Source organism: Neoarius graeffei, chromosome 23 (genome assembly GCF_027579695.1).
Source record: "Neoarius graeffei isolate fNeoGra1 chromosome 23, fNeoGra1.pri, whole genome shotgun sequence".
NCBI classification, from domain to species: Eukaryota; Metazoa; Chordata; class Actinopteri; order Siluriformes; family Ariidae; genus Neoarius; species Neoarius graeffei.
The window spans coordinates 16,628,152-16,646,047 of NC_083591.1; the positions used below are offsets into that span (position 1 = coordinate 16,628,152).

General features: G+C 49.4%; 1 protein-coding gene across 2 annotated transcripts in view; it reads left to right on the forward strand.

The window, feature by feature from the left end:
• The first annotated feature begins 991 nt into the window (after positions 1-991).
• The window catches only part of nmd3 (NMD3 ribosome export adaptor), a 62,368-nt gene continuing 45,463 nt past the window's right edge, over positions 992-17,896 (forward strand). Inside the window, exon 1 of one of the 2 annotated variants that reach the window (XM_060905859.1) lies at positions 992-1,077. In XM_060905859.1, coding sequence (XP_060761842.1) covers positions 1,059-1,077 — 19 coding nt within the window. In that variant the 5' untranslated portion in view covers positions 992-1,058. Of the gene's footprint in view, positions 1,089-17,896 lie in introns of both variants that reach the window. The other variant, XM_060905860.1, reaches the window with a different exon arrangement.

Sequence of the window (17,896 nt, forward strand, 5' to 3'; positions counted from 1 at the left end):
TGCCCAATGCGTGAGACTTGAGAGCCCATAGCTGTTCTTTGATTATGTCATACTACAAGGCCTGTTCGTACTTGCCCTTGTTCATATTTGGGTTCACCACTGAAAATTTGTCGCCGTACCGAATTAGTGTAGTCTGATCCTGACATAAGACATTTTTTAAGAGCATCTGATGCGAATGCCAAAACTGAACCTTTGACTGTTTTTTTTCTCCTTTGAAAAACAAGAGGATGAGTAAAGACTCATCCTTGTCTTGAATGGAACAGTTGTTGTTATGGAGGCGTTATTCATGAGGCTGGACTCCAGGATGATGGATTTGGCCCGTTTGACTGCTCTATCTTACATGATCTGCATGATTTGCATTTGAAAGAGGAGACAACAGTGTTTGAAGTTCACAGCGTGTCACTTTCATGTACTGAACTTTCCTTTTCAACCATGCCAAGGTAAATACAGAATATAGATTTCCATTTTAAGGCACCTTTAAACACACATTTTATTAAAACACACATACACGTCGCTCTGTCCTGCCTGACAGAAATACCATGGACACCATAAAATTCAGTGACCATATCCTGCAAATACACTTCAGGATTTCAAATAAATATTCTGAAACATTTTATGAACTCACCTCAACATTCTGGAATAAAATAGAACACTTATTTTATTTATTTATTTTTTTAAAACAAATTTTTCAGTAAATACAGTCAGGCGCGATTTGGTCCACCTTCGTGTCCTTTCATGCCATGACGTTCTGTAGGTGCGCCACTAACGCCTCGTTTAATTTCCTACCCGTATTTAGTTAACTCCCGCCTTATACACTGTGATTGACTAGCTGTTAATTTAGTCACACCAAGAAGCCTGATGATTGGACAATAAACTCTTAAAGGGAACTATTAGCCAATCGTAAAATAGAATGTCTGATACTCACGGCCAATCCTAGAGCAGAAGGAAGAGTTTGTTTTACAAAACGGTTAGGAAAAAAAAGGTAGTAAAGGAGTAGGACACGCTTTTGGGAGAAACGTGTGGAAACGTCGTGGACCTGAGCTGAAGTGTGTGTTTGGATGAAACCGCTATCGTTCGGTAGGAATAAAGTAAATAAAGCTTTATTTGTGTGCTCGTGTTTAAAATTGTGGCAAGAATGCTTAAGTAATATTGACCTAGTTTAGTTAGCCACAGCTAGTTCGTTAACAGCTAGCTTCGAGCTGCGACAGTTAATAAAATATTCTGTTTTAGTAGAAATGTCAGTGCGAACGGGATGAGCCAGATAATTCACTTAGTTAAAAAGTCTTTAGTTAATTGATTTGTTTTGTCACGAGAGCTGGAAGAAGTCCAAATGTGTATTTGTCACAGCTCTTTGTGTTTTAATAATAATATAATCGTTGTTAAATCCTGGAATCTGATTGGTCAGAAAGTGCTGATTAAATTTCTCCAACAGTAGTTCCGGCTGCAAGGCAAATCACCTGTTCATATTAATGCGCTCGTTTAATAGGTTACCGTTTCTATAGTAACTAATTACACAGGGACCTGTATGGCGGACGCTCAAATCAATGGACTTAAAAACTTGTAACTGATTAATAGGGTAAAGTTTTCTGTCAGGTGATGTTTATTTAAAGGAGATACTCAGAACCTTTATTTTAAAGTGTTTCTGAGTGGGGCGGCACGGTGGTGTAGTGGTTAGCGCTGCCACCTCACAGCAAAAAGGTCCGGGTTCGAGCCCAATGGTCAGCAAGGGCCTTTCTGTGTGGAGTTTGCATGTTCTCCCCGTGTCTGCATGGGTGTCCTCCGGGTGCTCTGGTTTCCCCCACAGAACAAAGATATGCAGGTTAGGCTAATTGGTGGCTCTAAATTGACCATACGTGTGAGTGTGAATGGTTGTCTGTGTCTATGTTTCAGCCCTGCGATGACCTGGCAACTTGTCCAGGGTGTACCCCGCCTCTCACCCATAGTCAGCTGGGATAGGCTCCAGCTTGCCTGCCCCGCGACCCTGTAGGACAGGATAAGCGGCTACAGATAATAGATGGATGGACGTTTCTGAGTGGATAGTATCTCCATCCTTGACTCTTCTATACTGCATAATTAGGAATAAAAATATATATATTTTTGAGAGTTCAAATCGACCGCAAAGTTGGCATTCGAGTTGAGCCAGCCAGCCCCGAGTGCTTGATGTCACAACAGGAACCGGTTTTAAGGCTGAGGCCTTTGACAGCTATAGACCAAAGCCAGACTCTGCAGGCGAGAGTGGTTGCAATGGCCTCTTCGTTCGGATTTATTGGCGATTCTTCGGATTCCTCAGATAGTAATACATCTGACTGTGATAGTCCTGAAATTGGTGTGTGTACTAGGGATCGACCGATATGTTTTTTTTCAGGGCCGATACCGATTATTATGGAATTGGGATGCCGATAACCGATATGTGCAACCGATAAATGTAAACATTATAATTCACATGAAATTAAACATAGCACACACTGACAAAGACCTTCATATCCATGAAATGTATGTTTAATTGTAAAATTGAACATGAAATTTTGTGCAGGGAGATGCCAGCAGCATTTGTACAATAAAGTCAAACATTAGTTAGAATAAAATGAGAAATAAAATAATAATAAAATATTCACCAATAAAAAAATAAAATCACTCCCTACTATATTACAGCTCACCATTTTCAGTGGAAAATAAATGAAAATACACTCTGGATTCTTTTACACTAAGAACTAAGTAAGACTTACCAACTTCAAGTAGTTTTTAAATAACAAATCAAGTGTAGGGAGCTGCCTGCAGCATTTTTTAAAAAGTAAAATCAAACATACAGTAAAATAGGCTATCACTCCCTATTAGGAGCGGCTGCTCCTTTAAGAGTATATCGCTTTCCGAATCAGAAGTGTTAGCGAGGAGAATTACTTGCGCAAGAATTATAAATACTAGTCACACCTGGCTTGTTTAAATGTTCAAACAGCGCTTTATAAAGTTGCCTTGACCACCTCTCTGTATGGCTGTCATTCTACTGTTCGAGTAGAACTACTGACACATTCACAACGTTTCCAGACGGGGATTTAATAATGACTGCAGCCTACGTTATGCTGTTTCAGCGAGACTAGTTGGTTGTCGGCTAATTCAAGTGCTTCCTTCCGTAAGCTAAGTTTGCCTGGCTACACAGATGCAAATGGACAATTTTAATGAGTAGTAGATGAAGAATGTAAACATAAAATGTTGTGCTTTTGCAACTTGTGTGTTTGTGACTTATTGCGGCAAAAGCAGCGTGTCCTTACCTTGATACGGGCGCCTTGAAACATTTCAGAGTGTTTAGCTGCGCGTGTCGATTGGCTATATCTCTTGTGCCAAACAAATCAGATGTTGTGGTGGGCGGGACCGTGTTCTTTAAGTCAGAGAGGCGAGTGCAGGAAAGGACGTGCAGTGACAGTCGCGTTCAGGGGTGATGGCGTTCCGGCGCGCCATGGCTGGGGGGAAAAAAAAAAATCTAGTTCGCCCATTGTCCTGTGTCATTCTGAGATGCGCAGATAGACAGTAAAGGGAATTCGGAATTCCCTTTACTGTCTATCTGCACATCTCAGAATGACATAGGACAATGGGCGAACTAGATTTTTTTTTTTTTTTTTCCCCCAGCCATGGCGCGCCGGAAATCCGGCGCAGCGCGCCGGAACGCTATCACCCCTGCGCGTTAGGAAAGAAATGGCTGCAAAAAGGCATGTTATCGGCATATCGGTGGAAATTATGACCGATACCGATTAACCCTAAAAATGCAGAATATCGGCCCGATATATCGGCCAGGCCGATTATCGGTCGACCCCTAGTGTGTACATGCTACTGCTATACACACAGAACCGTATCAGTTCGAACCATCGGACAGTGAATCCGATAGTAACCCGTCGGCCACGGAGGTCCCCACCTTACGAAATAAAGCCAGAGAACAAAGCCGTCTAGAGAATTGGATGGAATTGAACTGACAGTCTCATGTGACACTCATTAAAACAGGATAGGCGTTCTAACTTATGCAACGTGCATGCATTTTCACTGAAAACATAAAAGGGTAATGTGACAGTTTGTATGGGTGGGTGGAGCACAGAAGGACGGCAGGCCAGAACTGAGTTCACAAAACTTTTTATTTTCACTTTTCAGTGTAAAACTTTAACTCTCCCAGCCACGCGCACACACAGTCGTCTGGTTGGGGAGAGAGCTCCCTCTGCTCTCGCTCTCTCTCCTCAAATAGGGCGCAGTCACTGGGGAAGACACAAACGTTAATTAACATCAGGTGCAGTGATTCTGCCACTTACCTTCCCTGACTCCGCCCTCCAGTCACAGACCGACGCTTGACTACGCCCCCGCTGCCACATACCCCCACCGCCCGACTCAGGCCAGGTGGCCGTCCGGCCTGCAGCCGCTCCCCCCCCCCCCCCCCCCTTGACGGGAGAGGAAGTCCGCCACGACCATCTGCGCCCCTGGCCTGTGGATCACCTTGAAGTTAAAGGGTTGGAGTGCCAGATACCAATGGGTGATCCGCGCGTTGGCATCCTTCATGCGGTGGAGCCACTGGAGGGGCGCGTGGTCTGAACAGAGGGTGAAAGGGCGTCCCAGCAGGTAGTAACGGAGGGTGAGGACCGCCCACTTAATTGCTAAGCACTCTTTTTCAATGGTGCTGTAGCGCCCCTCATGCACCGACAGCTTTCTACTGATGTACAAGACTGGGCGGTCCTCCCCCTCCACCTCCTGGGACAAAACAGCCCCCAGCCCTCTGTCCGACGCATCCGTCTGTAACATAAAAGGGAGAGAAAAGTCAGGGGAGTGTAAAAGTGCCCCCCCCCCCCCCCACACACACACACAGTGCAGCCTTTACCTCAGAAAAAGCCCGCTGGCATTGCTCCGTCCACTGGACCGGATCTGGTGCCCCCTTTTTAGTCAGATCAGTCAGCGGGCTGGTGACGTCTGAATAATTAGGTATAAACCTACGATAATGGCCAGCCAGCCCCAGGAACTGTCTCACCCCCTTTTTGGTCTTGGGCCTCGGGCAGGCCGCAATTGCTGCTGTCTTGTTAATTTGGGGCCGCACCTGCCTGTTGCCCAAGTGGAAGCCCAGATACCGTACTTCCACCCGCCCAATCGCACACTTCTTCGGGTTGGCTGTGAGACCCGCTCACCTCAGCGACCTAAGGACGGCCCTCAGATGTTCGAGGTGCCTCGGCCAGTCATTACAATAGATAATGATGTCGTTGAGGTTGGCGGCCGCATAGGTGGCGTGGGGGCGGAGGACCCTATCCATCAGCCGCTGAAACGTAGCGGGCGCCCCAAACAGCCCAAAAGGAAGTGTGACAAATTGGTGTAAGCCGAACGGTGTGGAAAAGGCCGTTTTTTCTCGGGATAATGGAGTCAAGGGGATCTGCCAATAATCCTTTGTTAAATCCAGTGTCGAGTAAAAGCGAGCTGTGCCTAGTTGATCGAGCAACTCATCAATACGAGGCATTGGGTATGCGTCGAATTTAGACACTGCGTTGACTTTTCTATAGTCCACACAGAACCGGACCGACCCATCGGCCTTGGGTACCAAGACCACCGGGCTGCTCCAGTCACTGTGGGACTCCTCGACGATGCCCATTTCGAGCATGGCCTCGAGTTCTTCCCGAACCACTTTTTTTCTTGTGTTTGGGCAACCTGTAAGGGCGGCTACACACTACCACCCCCGGGGGCGTCTCAGTGTGGTGCTCTGTGAGGTTGGTGCGGCCGGGCAGGGGCGAGAACACGTCCAAAAACTCGGTCTGCAACTGGGCAATCTCCGCGAGTTGGGTCGGTGAAAGGTGGTCTCCACAGGGGACTGGAGAGATGCGTGATGCCAATGTTCCTTTTTGAACCTCCAGCCCCAGCTCCGTCTTCTCCGGAACCACCAACACCAACGCCACGGGGACCTCCTCGTTCCAGAGTTTGAGCAGATTGAGGTGGTAAATCTGTAGCGCCCCACCCCTGTCCGTTCGCCTCACCTCATAGTCGACGTCCCCGACTTGCCGTGTGACCTCAAAGGGTCCTTGCCACTTGGCGGCTAATTTGGAGCTCGATGTGGGCAACAGTACGAGTACTTTATCTCCCGGTGCGAACTCTCTAAGGCGCGTACCCTTGTCGTACAGGCGGGTTTGTCATTCTTGGGCCTGCCGCAAATTCTCCTGGGTTAGGTGGGAGAGTGTGTGGAGTTTTGCGTGCAGGTCAATAACGTATTGGATTTCATTTTTACTTGGTGAAGGTCCCTCCTCCCAATTTTCCCGCAGCACATCCAGGATGCTGCGCGGCTTACGCCCATATAACAATTCAAACGGGGAGAACCCCGTGGAGGCTTGGGGGACCTCTCGCACTGCAAATAAGGGTTCGAGCCATTTATCCCAGTTACGTGCGTCCGTGCTTACGAATTTCTTAATGATATTTTTGAGGGTGCGATTGAATCGTTCGACTAAACTGTCCGTTTGTGGGTGATAAACGCTGGTGCGGATCGGCTTAATACCCAATAACCCATAAAGTTCGTTCAGTGTTCGTGACCTAAACGAGGTGCCTTGATCAGTCAGAATCTCTTTCGGGATTCCAACTCGGGAGATAACGTGGAAGAGTGCCTCCGCAATACTGCGTGCTGAGATATTGCGCAGAGGCACTGCTTCCAGGTATCGCGTTGCATAGTCCACTAGAACTAATATAAAGCGGTACCCTCGTGTTGACTGATCTAATGGCCCGACGAGATCCATCCCAATTCTTTCGAACGGGGTCTCGATTAATGGTAGAGGGCGCAAAGGCACTTTTGGAATGGCCGCTGGATTTACTAACTGGCATTCGCAGCACGCCGTACACCACCTACGGACATCGCCGCGAATCCCTGGCCAATAGAACCGGGCCATTATTCGGGCTAGTGTTTTATCCTGCCCCAAGTGTCCAGCCATGGGATTAAAGTGAGCCGCCTGGAATACCAATTCCCGGCGGCTCTTTGGAATCAAAAGCTGCATGACTCACTCTTTAGTCTGAGTGTCCTGCGTCACTCGGTATAATCTATCCTTCATAATCGCGAAGTAGGGGAAGGACGGGGTGGCGTTTGGCTGGAGCGTTTGACCATCGATTACTCTCACTTGGTCAAACACATGCCGCAGAGTCTCGTCTCGTGACTGCTGTAACGGGAAATCCGCGAGAGATTCCCCGAGAGAGAGAGGAGGAGCCGGCGGCTCCTCGCTCTGACGCGGAGATGACGTAGACGGCTCTGTGACAGCTGCTCCCGCCAACGTGACACCGGGACCTCCCCCTGTTAAACTATGGCAGGACCCACTCTTCACTAGATGACTCATTAATTCCCCAAATCCTGGCCAATCCGTCCCCAAAATTATCGAGTGGGTGAGGTGAGGATTAACTGCCGCCTTTTTACTATAAATTTTTCCCCTTGAAAAAAAAATGTGGACCGACACTAAAGGGTAGTTGTGAACATCCCCGTGCACACACAACACCTTCACCACTTGTGCTCCCCCCAATGCCTCGTCTTGCAGCAGGTTTTGGTGGATCGAGGTCTGATTACCACCAGAATCCTCCAACGCCTGATATGTATCCCCTTGGATACTCACTGGTATGTGATACGCTCCGGCCCGATCGAGGGCGGCTCCTGGCGCGTCGGGGATCCGAACCACCGCGCCCACCTCCATTACCGAGCACTGCTGTTGGAGGTGGCCCGGCTCCCCGTAGCACCAGCAAACCGGCCCAGGCTTCCTCTCTGCACTAGTGCTCTGGGGCTCACTCACCTGAGGGGGGGGAGAGACAGACACAGAAGGGAGAAACGGGAGGGTACCGCGGGTGTGGCGGGCCGGCTGAGGTGGCACTGGCCCCCGCCTACACGGTGGAGGAATGGGGCGAGGAGGAGACACGGGGAGAGAGAAGAGGTTGTCTGCTGTCCTGCTGTCGGGACATGTTAGGGTATTGCTGGGATTCGAACCTGGTTCGTTGGTGTGATAATCCAGCAAACCCCCACTAGGCCACCAGGGGAATGACTCAAATGCAGAGGCGTGAGGCGGAAGTAGAAAAAGAATCAAAAGGTTTATTTAAACTATATACACTATATACAGGGCAAAACAAAAGACAAAAAAAAACCCAAAGAGTATAATCCAAAAGAAAAGCAAAGTGCAAAAATTCAAAAGCTAAGAAGATCAAAAAACACAGTACAAAGGAAACTGGAGATAAACATAACAGCACAAAGACTCCGTGACAAGAGGACTGAACTCAGGGGTATAAATAGACAAACTAATTAAGGACACAGGTGAAGATAATTAGGCAATTAACACAAACACAAAACACAGGAACAGTGGCGGCCTCTAGAGGCCAAAATAAACATGACATGAAAAGGAAATAACAGCGGCCTCTAGAGGCCAAAACAGTCCTAGTCCTAACAGGACCCCCCCCTCTAGGAGCGTCTCCTGACGTTCCCAGGGCGATCCGGATGGGCCGAATGGAAGTCCCGACATAGTTCTTTATCAAGGACATCCCGAGCAGGAACCCAGCAGCGCTCCTCAGGACCATAGCCCTCCCAGTCCACCAGATATTGCAACCCGCCGCGGACCCGGCGGGAGTCAAGCAGGCGATTCACAGTGAACACAGTCTGCCCCTGGAATATGCGGGGGGGTGGGGGGTTCCTAGGGGCAGGGGCATACGTAGACGTCAGTACGGGCCGTAACAGGGAAACATGGAAAGTGGGGTTGATCCTCAGAGTCCGGGGCAACTGGAGCCGGTAGGAGACAGGGTTCACCCTGCGCACCACCTTGAAGGGGCCAATGTAGCGAGGAGCAAGCTTGCGGTTCTCCACCCGCAGTGGAAGGTCCTTAGTGGACAGCCAAACACGCTGCCCAGGGCGGAAAGCGTGTGCAGGTCTTCTATGGCGGTTGGCCTGAGTCTGGTTGGTTCTGGAGGTCTGTATGAGGGTCTTCCTGACCTTGATCCAGGTCTTGCGACACCGTCTCACATATTGGTTGACCGAGGGCACCCCCGCGTCCTCCTCCTGGTCCGGGAACAGAGGTGGCTGGAACCCGAATTGGCACTGGAATGGCGACAGCTTGGTGGCCGATGACTGCAGGGTGTTGTGGGCGTACTCCGCCCATGGCAGCCAGGTGCTCCACGATGTCGGGTTATCCATAGCCAGGCCTCGCAGGGTGGTTTCCAGGTCCTGGTTGAGCCTCTCCGTCTGACCATTGGACTGTGGGTGAAACCCAGAGGAGAGGCTGGCAGTGGCTCCGATGACCTTGCAGAACCCGTGCCACACTCGGGAGGAGAACTGGGGCCCTCGGTCTGAGACGATGTCCTGTGGAAGACCAAAGACTCGGAAGACATGATTAAACAAAAGTTTCGCAGTTTCAAGAGCAGAGGGGAGTTTGCACAGTGGTATGAAGCGGCAGGCCTTGGAGAATCTGTCAACTAAGACCAAAATGACCGTGTTACCTTGTGACTCAGGGAGACCCGTGATAAAGTCGACTGCCACGTGGGACCAGGGACGCCGGGGAATGGTCAGAGGATGCAGGAGACCCTGGGGACGCTGTCGTGGGTTCTTGGTTCTGGTGCAAACCTCACAGGACAGGACAAATGACCTTACTTCCTTCTCCATGTTAGGCCACCAGAAGCGTCTTTTCAGGAAGTCCAGGGTCCTCCGAGCTCCCGGGTGGGCGGTGAGAGGGGAAGAGTGACCCCACTGGAGAACCTTGGCCCGGGCTTGATGTGGGACGTACAAGAGGCCTGGTGGCCCCGTCCCAGGACCGGGGTCCCGGCGTTGGGCTCGTCGGACAGCCTCCTCAATACCCCAGCGGACAGGGGCCACAATCCGGGACACAGGGATAATAGGCCCGACTTCATTCTCCCTGTTAGTGGCAGAGAACAGTCTGGACAGTGCGTCAGGTTTGGTGTTCTTGGAGCCGGGGCGGTATGAGAGGGTGAAGTCAAACCGACTGAAAAACAGGGCCCACCTAGCCTGTCGAGGGTTCAGTCTCTTGGCTTGCTGGAAGTACTCCAGGTTCTTGTGGTCAGTCCAAACCAGGAATGGATGTTGTGCTCCCTCCAGCCAGTGCCTCCACTCCTCAAGGGCCAGTTTGACCGCTAGCAGTTCTCGATCCCCCACATCGTACCGGGACTCAGCAGGACTCAGGCGGTGGGAGAAGTAAGCGCAGGGGTGCAGCTTTCCTTCCGAACGTTGAGAGAGCACCGCGCCGACACCACTGTCCGAGGCGTCCACCTCCACGATGAATGGTTGGGAGGTGTCCGGGAGAACCAGAATGGGTGCCGTGCAGAAGCGGTCCTTGAGGTCTTTGAACGCCTTTTCTGCCTGAGGAGACCAGCCATAAGATCCACCTGTCCCTTTGGTGAGGTCTGACATGGGTGCTGCCACAGAACTGAAGTTCCTGATGAACTTGCGGTAGAAGTTAGCGAATCCTAAGAACCGCTGAACCTCCTTAACGGACTTGGGAGTAGGCCAATCCCGGACGGCCAGGGTCTTGGCAGGGTCCATTTGGAGTTGGCCTGTCCGTACAATAAATCCCAGAAAGGAGACCTCGGGAACATGAAATTCGCATTTCTGGGCCTTGGCGAACAGATTGTTCTGTAGCAGCCTCTGGAGAACCTGGCGGACATGGTGGCGGTGCTCCTGCACGGTCTTGGAAAAGATAAGGATGTCGTCGAGGTAGACAAAAACGTATAGGTTAATCATGTCCCTTAAGACGTCGTTGATTAGGGCCTGAAAAACAGCTGGTGCGTTGGTGAGTCCGAAGGGCATCACCTGGTATTCGTAGTGCCCAGACGGGGTGTTAAAGGCAGTCTTCCACTCGTCTCCCTGTCGGATACGGATGAGGTGGTATGCGTTCCGTAGGTCCAACTTGGTGAAGACGGTGGCGCCTTGGAGCAGGTCGAAAGCTGTGGACATCAGCGGAAGGGGATATCGGTTGCGCACAGTGATCTTATTCAGGCCCCTGTAATCAATACATGGTCGGAGCCCCCCATCCTTCTTGCCGACAAAGAAGAAGCCGGCTCCAGCAGGTGAAGTGGAGGGTCGAATAAACCCAGAGACCAGGGCATCTTTGAGGTATTCCTCCATGGCCTTGCGTTCTGGCTGAGAGAGTGAAAACAGTCTGCCACGAGGAGGGGTAGTCCCAGGGAGCAAGTCGATGGCACAGTCGTAGGCCCGGTGCGGAGGAAGAACGGCGGCCCTGCTCTTGCTGAATACCTCCTTGAGATCCCAGTACTCTGTGGGAACTTGAGATAACTCGGTGAGATCAGGGGGCTCGGCAGGAGACACAGGAGAGCTAGAGAGCAGACAAGAGGCATGGCATGCAGGGCCCCATTCCACAACCTGGCTTGTTACCCAGTCTATGCGAGGGTTGTGGCGAGTAAGCCAAGGAAGGCCTAGAATAACTGGGAACTCAGGTGAAGGAATCAGGTGCAGGGATATTTCTTCCTTGTGACCTTGAGACTGGAGGAAAACTGGAGAAGTAACTTGGGTGACTCTTCCATCACCTAACGCTTGGCCATCGAGGGCAGACACAGACAGTGGGACTTCAAGAGGTGCAGTCGGAATATTGATGCTTTGGGCGAAGTGAATATCCATAAAGTTCCCAGCCGCCCCTGAGTCTATCAAAGCTTGACAAGAGTGGACAGACTCACCCCAGGAGATGGAGACCGGGATGTAGATTCCTTGGCCAGGGAGTCCGGGAGAGAGGGTAGGCCCCGTCACAACCCTCCCTCGGCTGGACGGGGCGGTCCTTTTCCCAAGAGTTCGGGACATGATGCTCGGAAGTGACCAGGCTTGCCACAGTAGATGCAGCACTTGTCCCTCCTTCTGCGCTCCCTCTCAGATGCGGAGAGGCGAGTACGACCCACTTGCATGGGTTCTGGACAGTCACTGATGGAGGTAGACGGTCTCCAGGTAGAGGTAGGGAGGCTGGGGGGGCTCAAGGCTTGGTGGCGTTCTCTCATCCTGTTGTCCAGACGAATAGCATGTGAGATGAGGGTTTCGAGGTCACTTGGGCATCCAATAGAGGCCAGACCGTCCTTGATGGGGTCAGACAGACCATGGTGGAAGGCTGACACCAGGGCAGTCTCGTTCCATCCACTTACTGCTGCGAGTGTTCGGAACGAGATGGCGTAATCTGCGACGCTTCCTCCTTGCCGGATGGACATGAGCTTTCGGGCTGCGTCGGTACTGATGTCTGCCTGATCGAAGACCCGAAGCATCTCTTCAGAAAACAGCTGGAAATCAAAGCACTCAGGTCCCTGTTTTTGCCAGATAGCAGTAGCCCAGGCTCGCGCCTTACCAGCTAATAAGGTGATCACAAAGGCAATCTTGCGGCGATCCGTGGTGTAGGTGGTAGGCTGAAGCTCAAAGGTGAGTTGACACTGGGTAAGGAACTCTCGGCACTCACTGTGCTTGCCGTCATACCTCTGTGGTGCAGGAAGGCTGGGTTCGCGAGGTGAAGAAGGCAGCATTGCAGGAGGCACTGGAGCAGGAGTGGGAGCTGGATCAGGAGCAGGAACTGGATCAGGAGCAGGAGATGCAGGCAGAGATGTCAGCTGTGCCAGGGTTTTCCCAATTTGCTGAAGCAGTTCCTCGTGGCGAGCGAGGGCCTCACGTTGGCTGGTGAGCGTACGTCCATGAGCGTCCATGGTCGCTCCGAAGCGTGTCAAAGCTGCCATAATTCCCTGAAGGTTGGCCAGGTAGACAGTTGAAGCAGCCTCTGCTGAGTCGGTCATGACGGAGTCTTTCTGTTAGGGTATTGCTGGGATTCGAACCTGGTTCGTTGGTGTGATAATCCAGCAAACCCCCACTAGGCCACCAGGGGAATGACTCAAATGCAGAGGCGTGAGGCGGAAGTAGAAAAAGAATCAAAAGGTTTATTTAAACTATATACACTATATACAGGGCAAAACAAAAGACAAAAAAAAAACCAAAGAGTATAATCCAAAAGAAAAGCAAAGTGCAAAAATTCAAAAGCTAAGAAGATCAAAAAACACAGTACAAAGGAAACTGGAGATAAACATAACAGCACAAAGACTCCGTGACAAGAGGACTGAACTCAGGGGTATAAATAGACAAACTAATTAAGGACACAGGTGAAGATAATTAGGCAATTAACACAAACACAAAACACAGGAACAGTGGCGGCCTCTAGAGGCCAAAATAAACATGACATGAAAAGGAAATAACAGCGGCCTCTAGAGGCCAAAACAGTCCTAGTCCTAACAGGACAGCCGCCAAATGGTCCTCCGCTAGCTCGATTGCCTGATCCAGTGACGCCGGGCGGTGGCACTGGACCCACTCTGCGGTTCCTGCTGGTAAACGCATGATGAACTGCTCCAGTACCACCTGGTCGATGATTGATTGATTGATTGATTCCCTCGGTGTCGCGGTTGTCGGCCCTCAACCACTGCCAGCAGGCGTCCCAGAGTTGCTGGCCAAACGCGAAAGGCCGGCCGACTTCTTCCAAGCACAAAGTGCGGAAGTGCTGAGGATGTTGCTCAGGGGTGCGCCCCACATGCTGGAGGACGGCCAGGCGGAGGTTGCCGGGGAGCTGTAGTGCGGCCAGCTGCGCCTCTTCCGTTAGCAGGAGGAGGAGGCGTGCTGTTCCACCGGCCACCCCGAGGTCTCTGCTACCTGCTCAAAGAGCGTGAGGAAGGCCTCGGGGTCGTCCTGCCGGCCCATGTTCGTTAGGGTGAGGGGGGGAAGGGCCCGCGGCGGTGGAGTTGGTGGACCCCGCTGACGCGAGGAGGTGCCGGAACGCCCGACGATCTTCCTGTTGCGCCAGTACCTGGGCCTCGAACTGTTGTTCTTGCTCCTTTCGGAGGGCAAGCAGCGCGTGGTGCTGGCTCTGTTGGGCCGTGGTGAGGGCGTGGATCAGGTCTGCGAAGGGGGAGGACTCCATGGGGCTGTTCTCTTCTGTGCTCGGTCCCGGGTTTCGGCACCACTGTGACAGTTTCTATGGGTGGGTGGAGCACAGAAGGACGGCAGGCCAGAACTGAGTTCACAAAACTCTTTTTATTTTCATTTTTCAGTGTAAGACTTTAACTCTCCCAGCCACGCGCGCACACAGTCGTCTGGTTGGGGAGAGAGCTCCCTCTGCTTTCACTCTCTCTCCTTAAATAGGGTGCGGTCACTGGGGAAGACACAAACGTTAATTAACATCAGGTGCAGTGATTCTGCCACTTACCTTCCCTGACTCCGCCCTCCGGTCACAGACCGATGCCCCCGCTGCCACAGGTAATTAATCAGGTGAACTGAGACAATCCCATTCTGAAGCAAATTAAATAATCTTATACCAGTAACTTAAATACACAATACAAGTTACATGTATTAAACTAAATGCAGGTAAACGATGAGTGGTGGCATGTAAGCAAATGAGAGTCGCATCTTACCCGTCTGTGTTCTCGCTTTTGAAGGCCGAGCTTGTGGCCGATTTGTTTTGAAACAGTCTGACTTTCAGTTCTTTGTTCATTCTCTTCTTCCACGTAAGGGCAAGATATTGCTGCTGAGGCAAGCATATCCAGCGGGGGGGGGAAGAAGCCAGCGGGGGGGAGAAGCATATCCAGCGGAGAAATCTAACAACTGTTTCACTAATGGCCCTTTTCCACTACCCTTTTTCAGCTCACTTCAGCCTGACACGGCTCGCGTTTCGACTACCAAAAACCAGCACGACTCAGCTCGCTTCAGCCCTGCTTAGCCCCCAAAACTCGCACCGTTCTGGAGTGGGGCTGAAGCGAGCCAAAGTGAGCCCAGTGAGGTTGGGGGCGTGAGCAGACACTCCCCTGTGCACTGATTGGTGAGGAGGAGTGTCCTCACATGCCCACACACGCCCCGCAAGCGCGCTGGGATCTGTAAACACCGTAAACCCGGAAGAAGAATAATTACGAGAATTATGAAGCCTTATGCGCCTCGCCTCATCTATACGCTCTTGCCAGTATCTGTCCGCGTTGTCGGTGACAACAAGCCACAGCACCAAGACCAGCAACACTAACGACTCCATGTTCTCCATGTTTATTGTTTACTATTCAGGTCGTGAGACTACCGCTTAAAAGGTCACTGTCACTGTTTGCGCTGCTTAACGACATCACCTGATGTCCACCCACTTTCGCTAACTCCACCCAATGTGTCCACCCACTTCCAGCCAGCACGGTTCAGCGCGGTTGTAGTCGAAATGCAACTCCAACAGCCCCGCTCAGCCCGACTCGGCCGCGTTTGTAGTGGAAAAGCGGCATTATTCTCCATACTGAGTACTCCGCCATTACTGCTTGGCTCATGCTCTGGGAGGACTAGTGCAACTGAGCTTACTTTCCTTTTCTTGTGGTTTTTTCTTTTCTTACCGCATCCTCTTTCAATACGGGCTTATAGCCAATGCTCCTCAACAGATCAGAGGTTTCGTACGAGTCCTCAGTAAAATGTGCAGAGCAGAGACCACTTCGTAGGCGTCCAATGTGCCCGTGAATTTCTCACAAAACGTGTCCAAATCTTTGCAGTTTGAACATTCTTGGGCCATGAATGCAACATAAATCCACCCTGGGCTCACGCTAGCCGCTCGCACGTCCGCAAATTGCGAAGTTTTATTCCAATTTGCGAAAAGAAAATCATCTGTATTCGCATTTTATGCGAAAGTCATTTAAAGTTTAAGCAAAATCCATCAAACAATTGCGATTTCTCAAGATAAACAGTACCTTTCAGGGCCTGAATTTGGGCGCGGGATTACGGGTATTGCGCATATTTCTTTTAAATTCCCGCACCTTTAATGATTCTAATGCGAGAGATTCCCGCACACATTACTGCATTGCCTGACAACGTCAATCTAATAATGGATCAGTGTGAATGCGCGACTACCTTCTGTTCTCAAGGTTACTTGAATTTAACCCTCCTTTTACTGACTGACACCCCCCCCCCCGTAGCCTACTCAGAAAAAAACAGCAGACACACAGTTCACACACACACAGATACAGCGCGCGCACTCTTCCTCTCTCGGACTTTCGCTGTAAAACACATGGACCGCTGGCTAAAACATACAAGTGCAGTGGCAGAAGTTTCCCCTGCTAAGAGGAAAACTCCTGAATCCGATGGTGGTAATAGCAGTGTGAGTGATACCGTTGAGAATACTGCTGAGAATACACAGGACGAGACAGCTGACATTAATGTCGACGTTGCAAAGGGGATTAGATCAGAGCATGGCTATAAGAAAAAAGTATTTACAAGGAAAAGCAAAGGACACTGATGCTGACAAAAGGGATGACCACTAGGAGAAAGAGTAGGAAAGACAACACATGTACAAGAATCCTGCACTCAGCAAAGATGAATTGTTCAGTGTTGAGAACAATTTGATTTTTTTTTTTTTTAAATTAAAGATGGCATATGACACAGGAGACAGGGCTATATGGTATAAGAGAATCCTGAAAAGTCAACAAAGACTGTTGTCATGTTAATGTTCTATATGTGGACTGAAACAAAGTTTGTAAATTCATTCAGTGTTAAGAACAGTTTGATAGTGTTTTCTTATTTTAATTGTAGACATTAAACAGAGGACAGGGATGATCAGATCAGACATGAGAATAGAAAAATGATATAAAAGTTGGTAAAGATGATATAAAAATGTTATAAAAGTAAAAAGCAAAGGTCACTGATTAAAGAGATGGCCACTAAAAGAAGAGACAAATAGCACAAACATAGTTAAGAGAATCCTGAAAAGTCAGCAGACTGGTTTAAGTTAGATTTTAAGTTAGACTTGTTGTGTCAATAAATTCATTGAGTGGTATTAAGAACAGACTGATTTTTTTTCTTTTTTATAATTAAATGAAGCAGTGACACTTAAAGAATAGTGCATGAAGATGAGGAAGAAGCAGCTGTGTAAAGCAACACTAAGGAGGTTGTAAAATTAGCTTAACTAAAAGGCACACAACCTTCCAAACTCTTCCTAGAGCCTTACTCGCACTGCTAGAAAAAGGCTATTGGTGTTTGATGGCATAACAGTCAGTCAGCAATGTCATGCTGTAAAGGATCTCTTTCATTTTGTGGTGGTTTTCTACCCTCCACCCGAAACTGAACAGTCCATATCTTAGACGGCTGGTGGGAATAATACTTGCATTTATCCACCCTTTGTCTGAGAATGCTATCCAAATTTGGAGATATCAAAATGAAAAGTCTACTAAAAAGGATACCTCAAATGGTGACAAGGTTACATACTGTAGAGATCTTCAATCTGAGTAGTGGCAGAAGGTAAGACCTAAGCTATTTAAGCCCACAAGTAGCATCCCCCACAAACTGTATAAATCCCCCCCAAACTGTGTAAATCCCCCCCATTTGAGTCACTGAGGGGGGGAATTCCCCCCCCCCATTCTGAAAAATGAAATTCAGTCCCTGCCTTTTGTGTCCATCTTTGATGTTTTGATTTATAACAAACGTCCCCGAGTTTCAAAGCTTCTTATTGGTTGACCACAAATTGCGTCTTCCAATAGCATTGGACCTTACATATAAAATTACCAATTTCCGAGTTGCGCTGATAATGTCGCCAATTCTCGCTCATTAGTGAACAAGATTATAGCAAGGTTTGTTTAAAATAAATTATCTGACTTTACGTATGACAAAAACTTATCTAAAAAGTGAGATAACATATTAGAATATTCTGTTAGCTTTCTCAGTTAGGGATAAAAACACGATATAACCATTCTAAAGACGTATTTTCTACATATCAACCCTGACAGAACTTTGGAAGAACTCACAGATGAACCAGGATATATCGACCAAGTGTAACTTGTTTTCAGAGCGTTTTGACGCACATGGTTCAAAGTTTTGACTGCAAGTTTCACTTGAGAAATTAATGGTGAATATCGTTATATTTGGGTTATGAGATTAATTTATAAGAAACAACCATTGATTTTA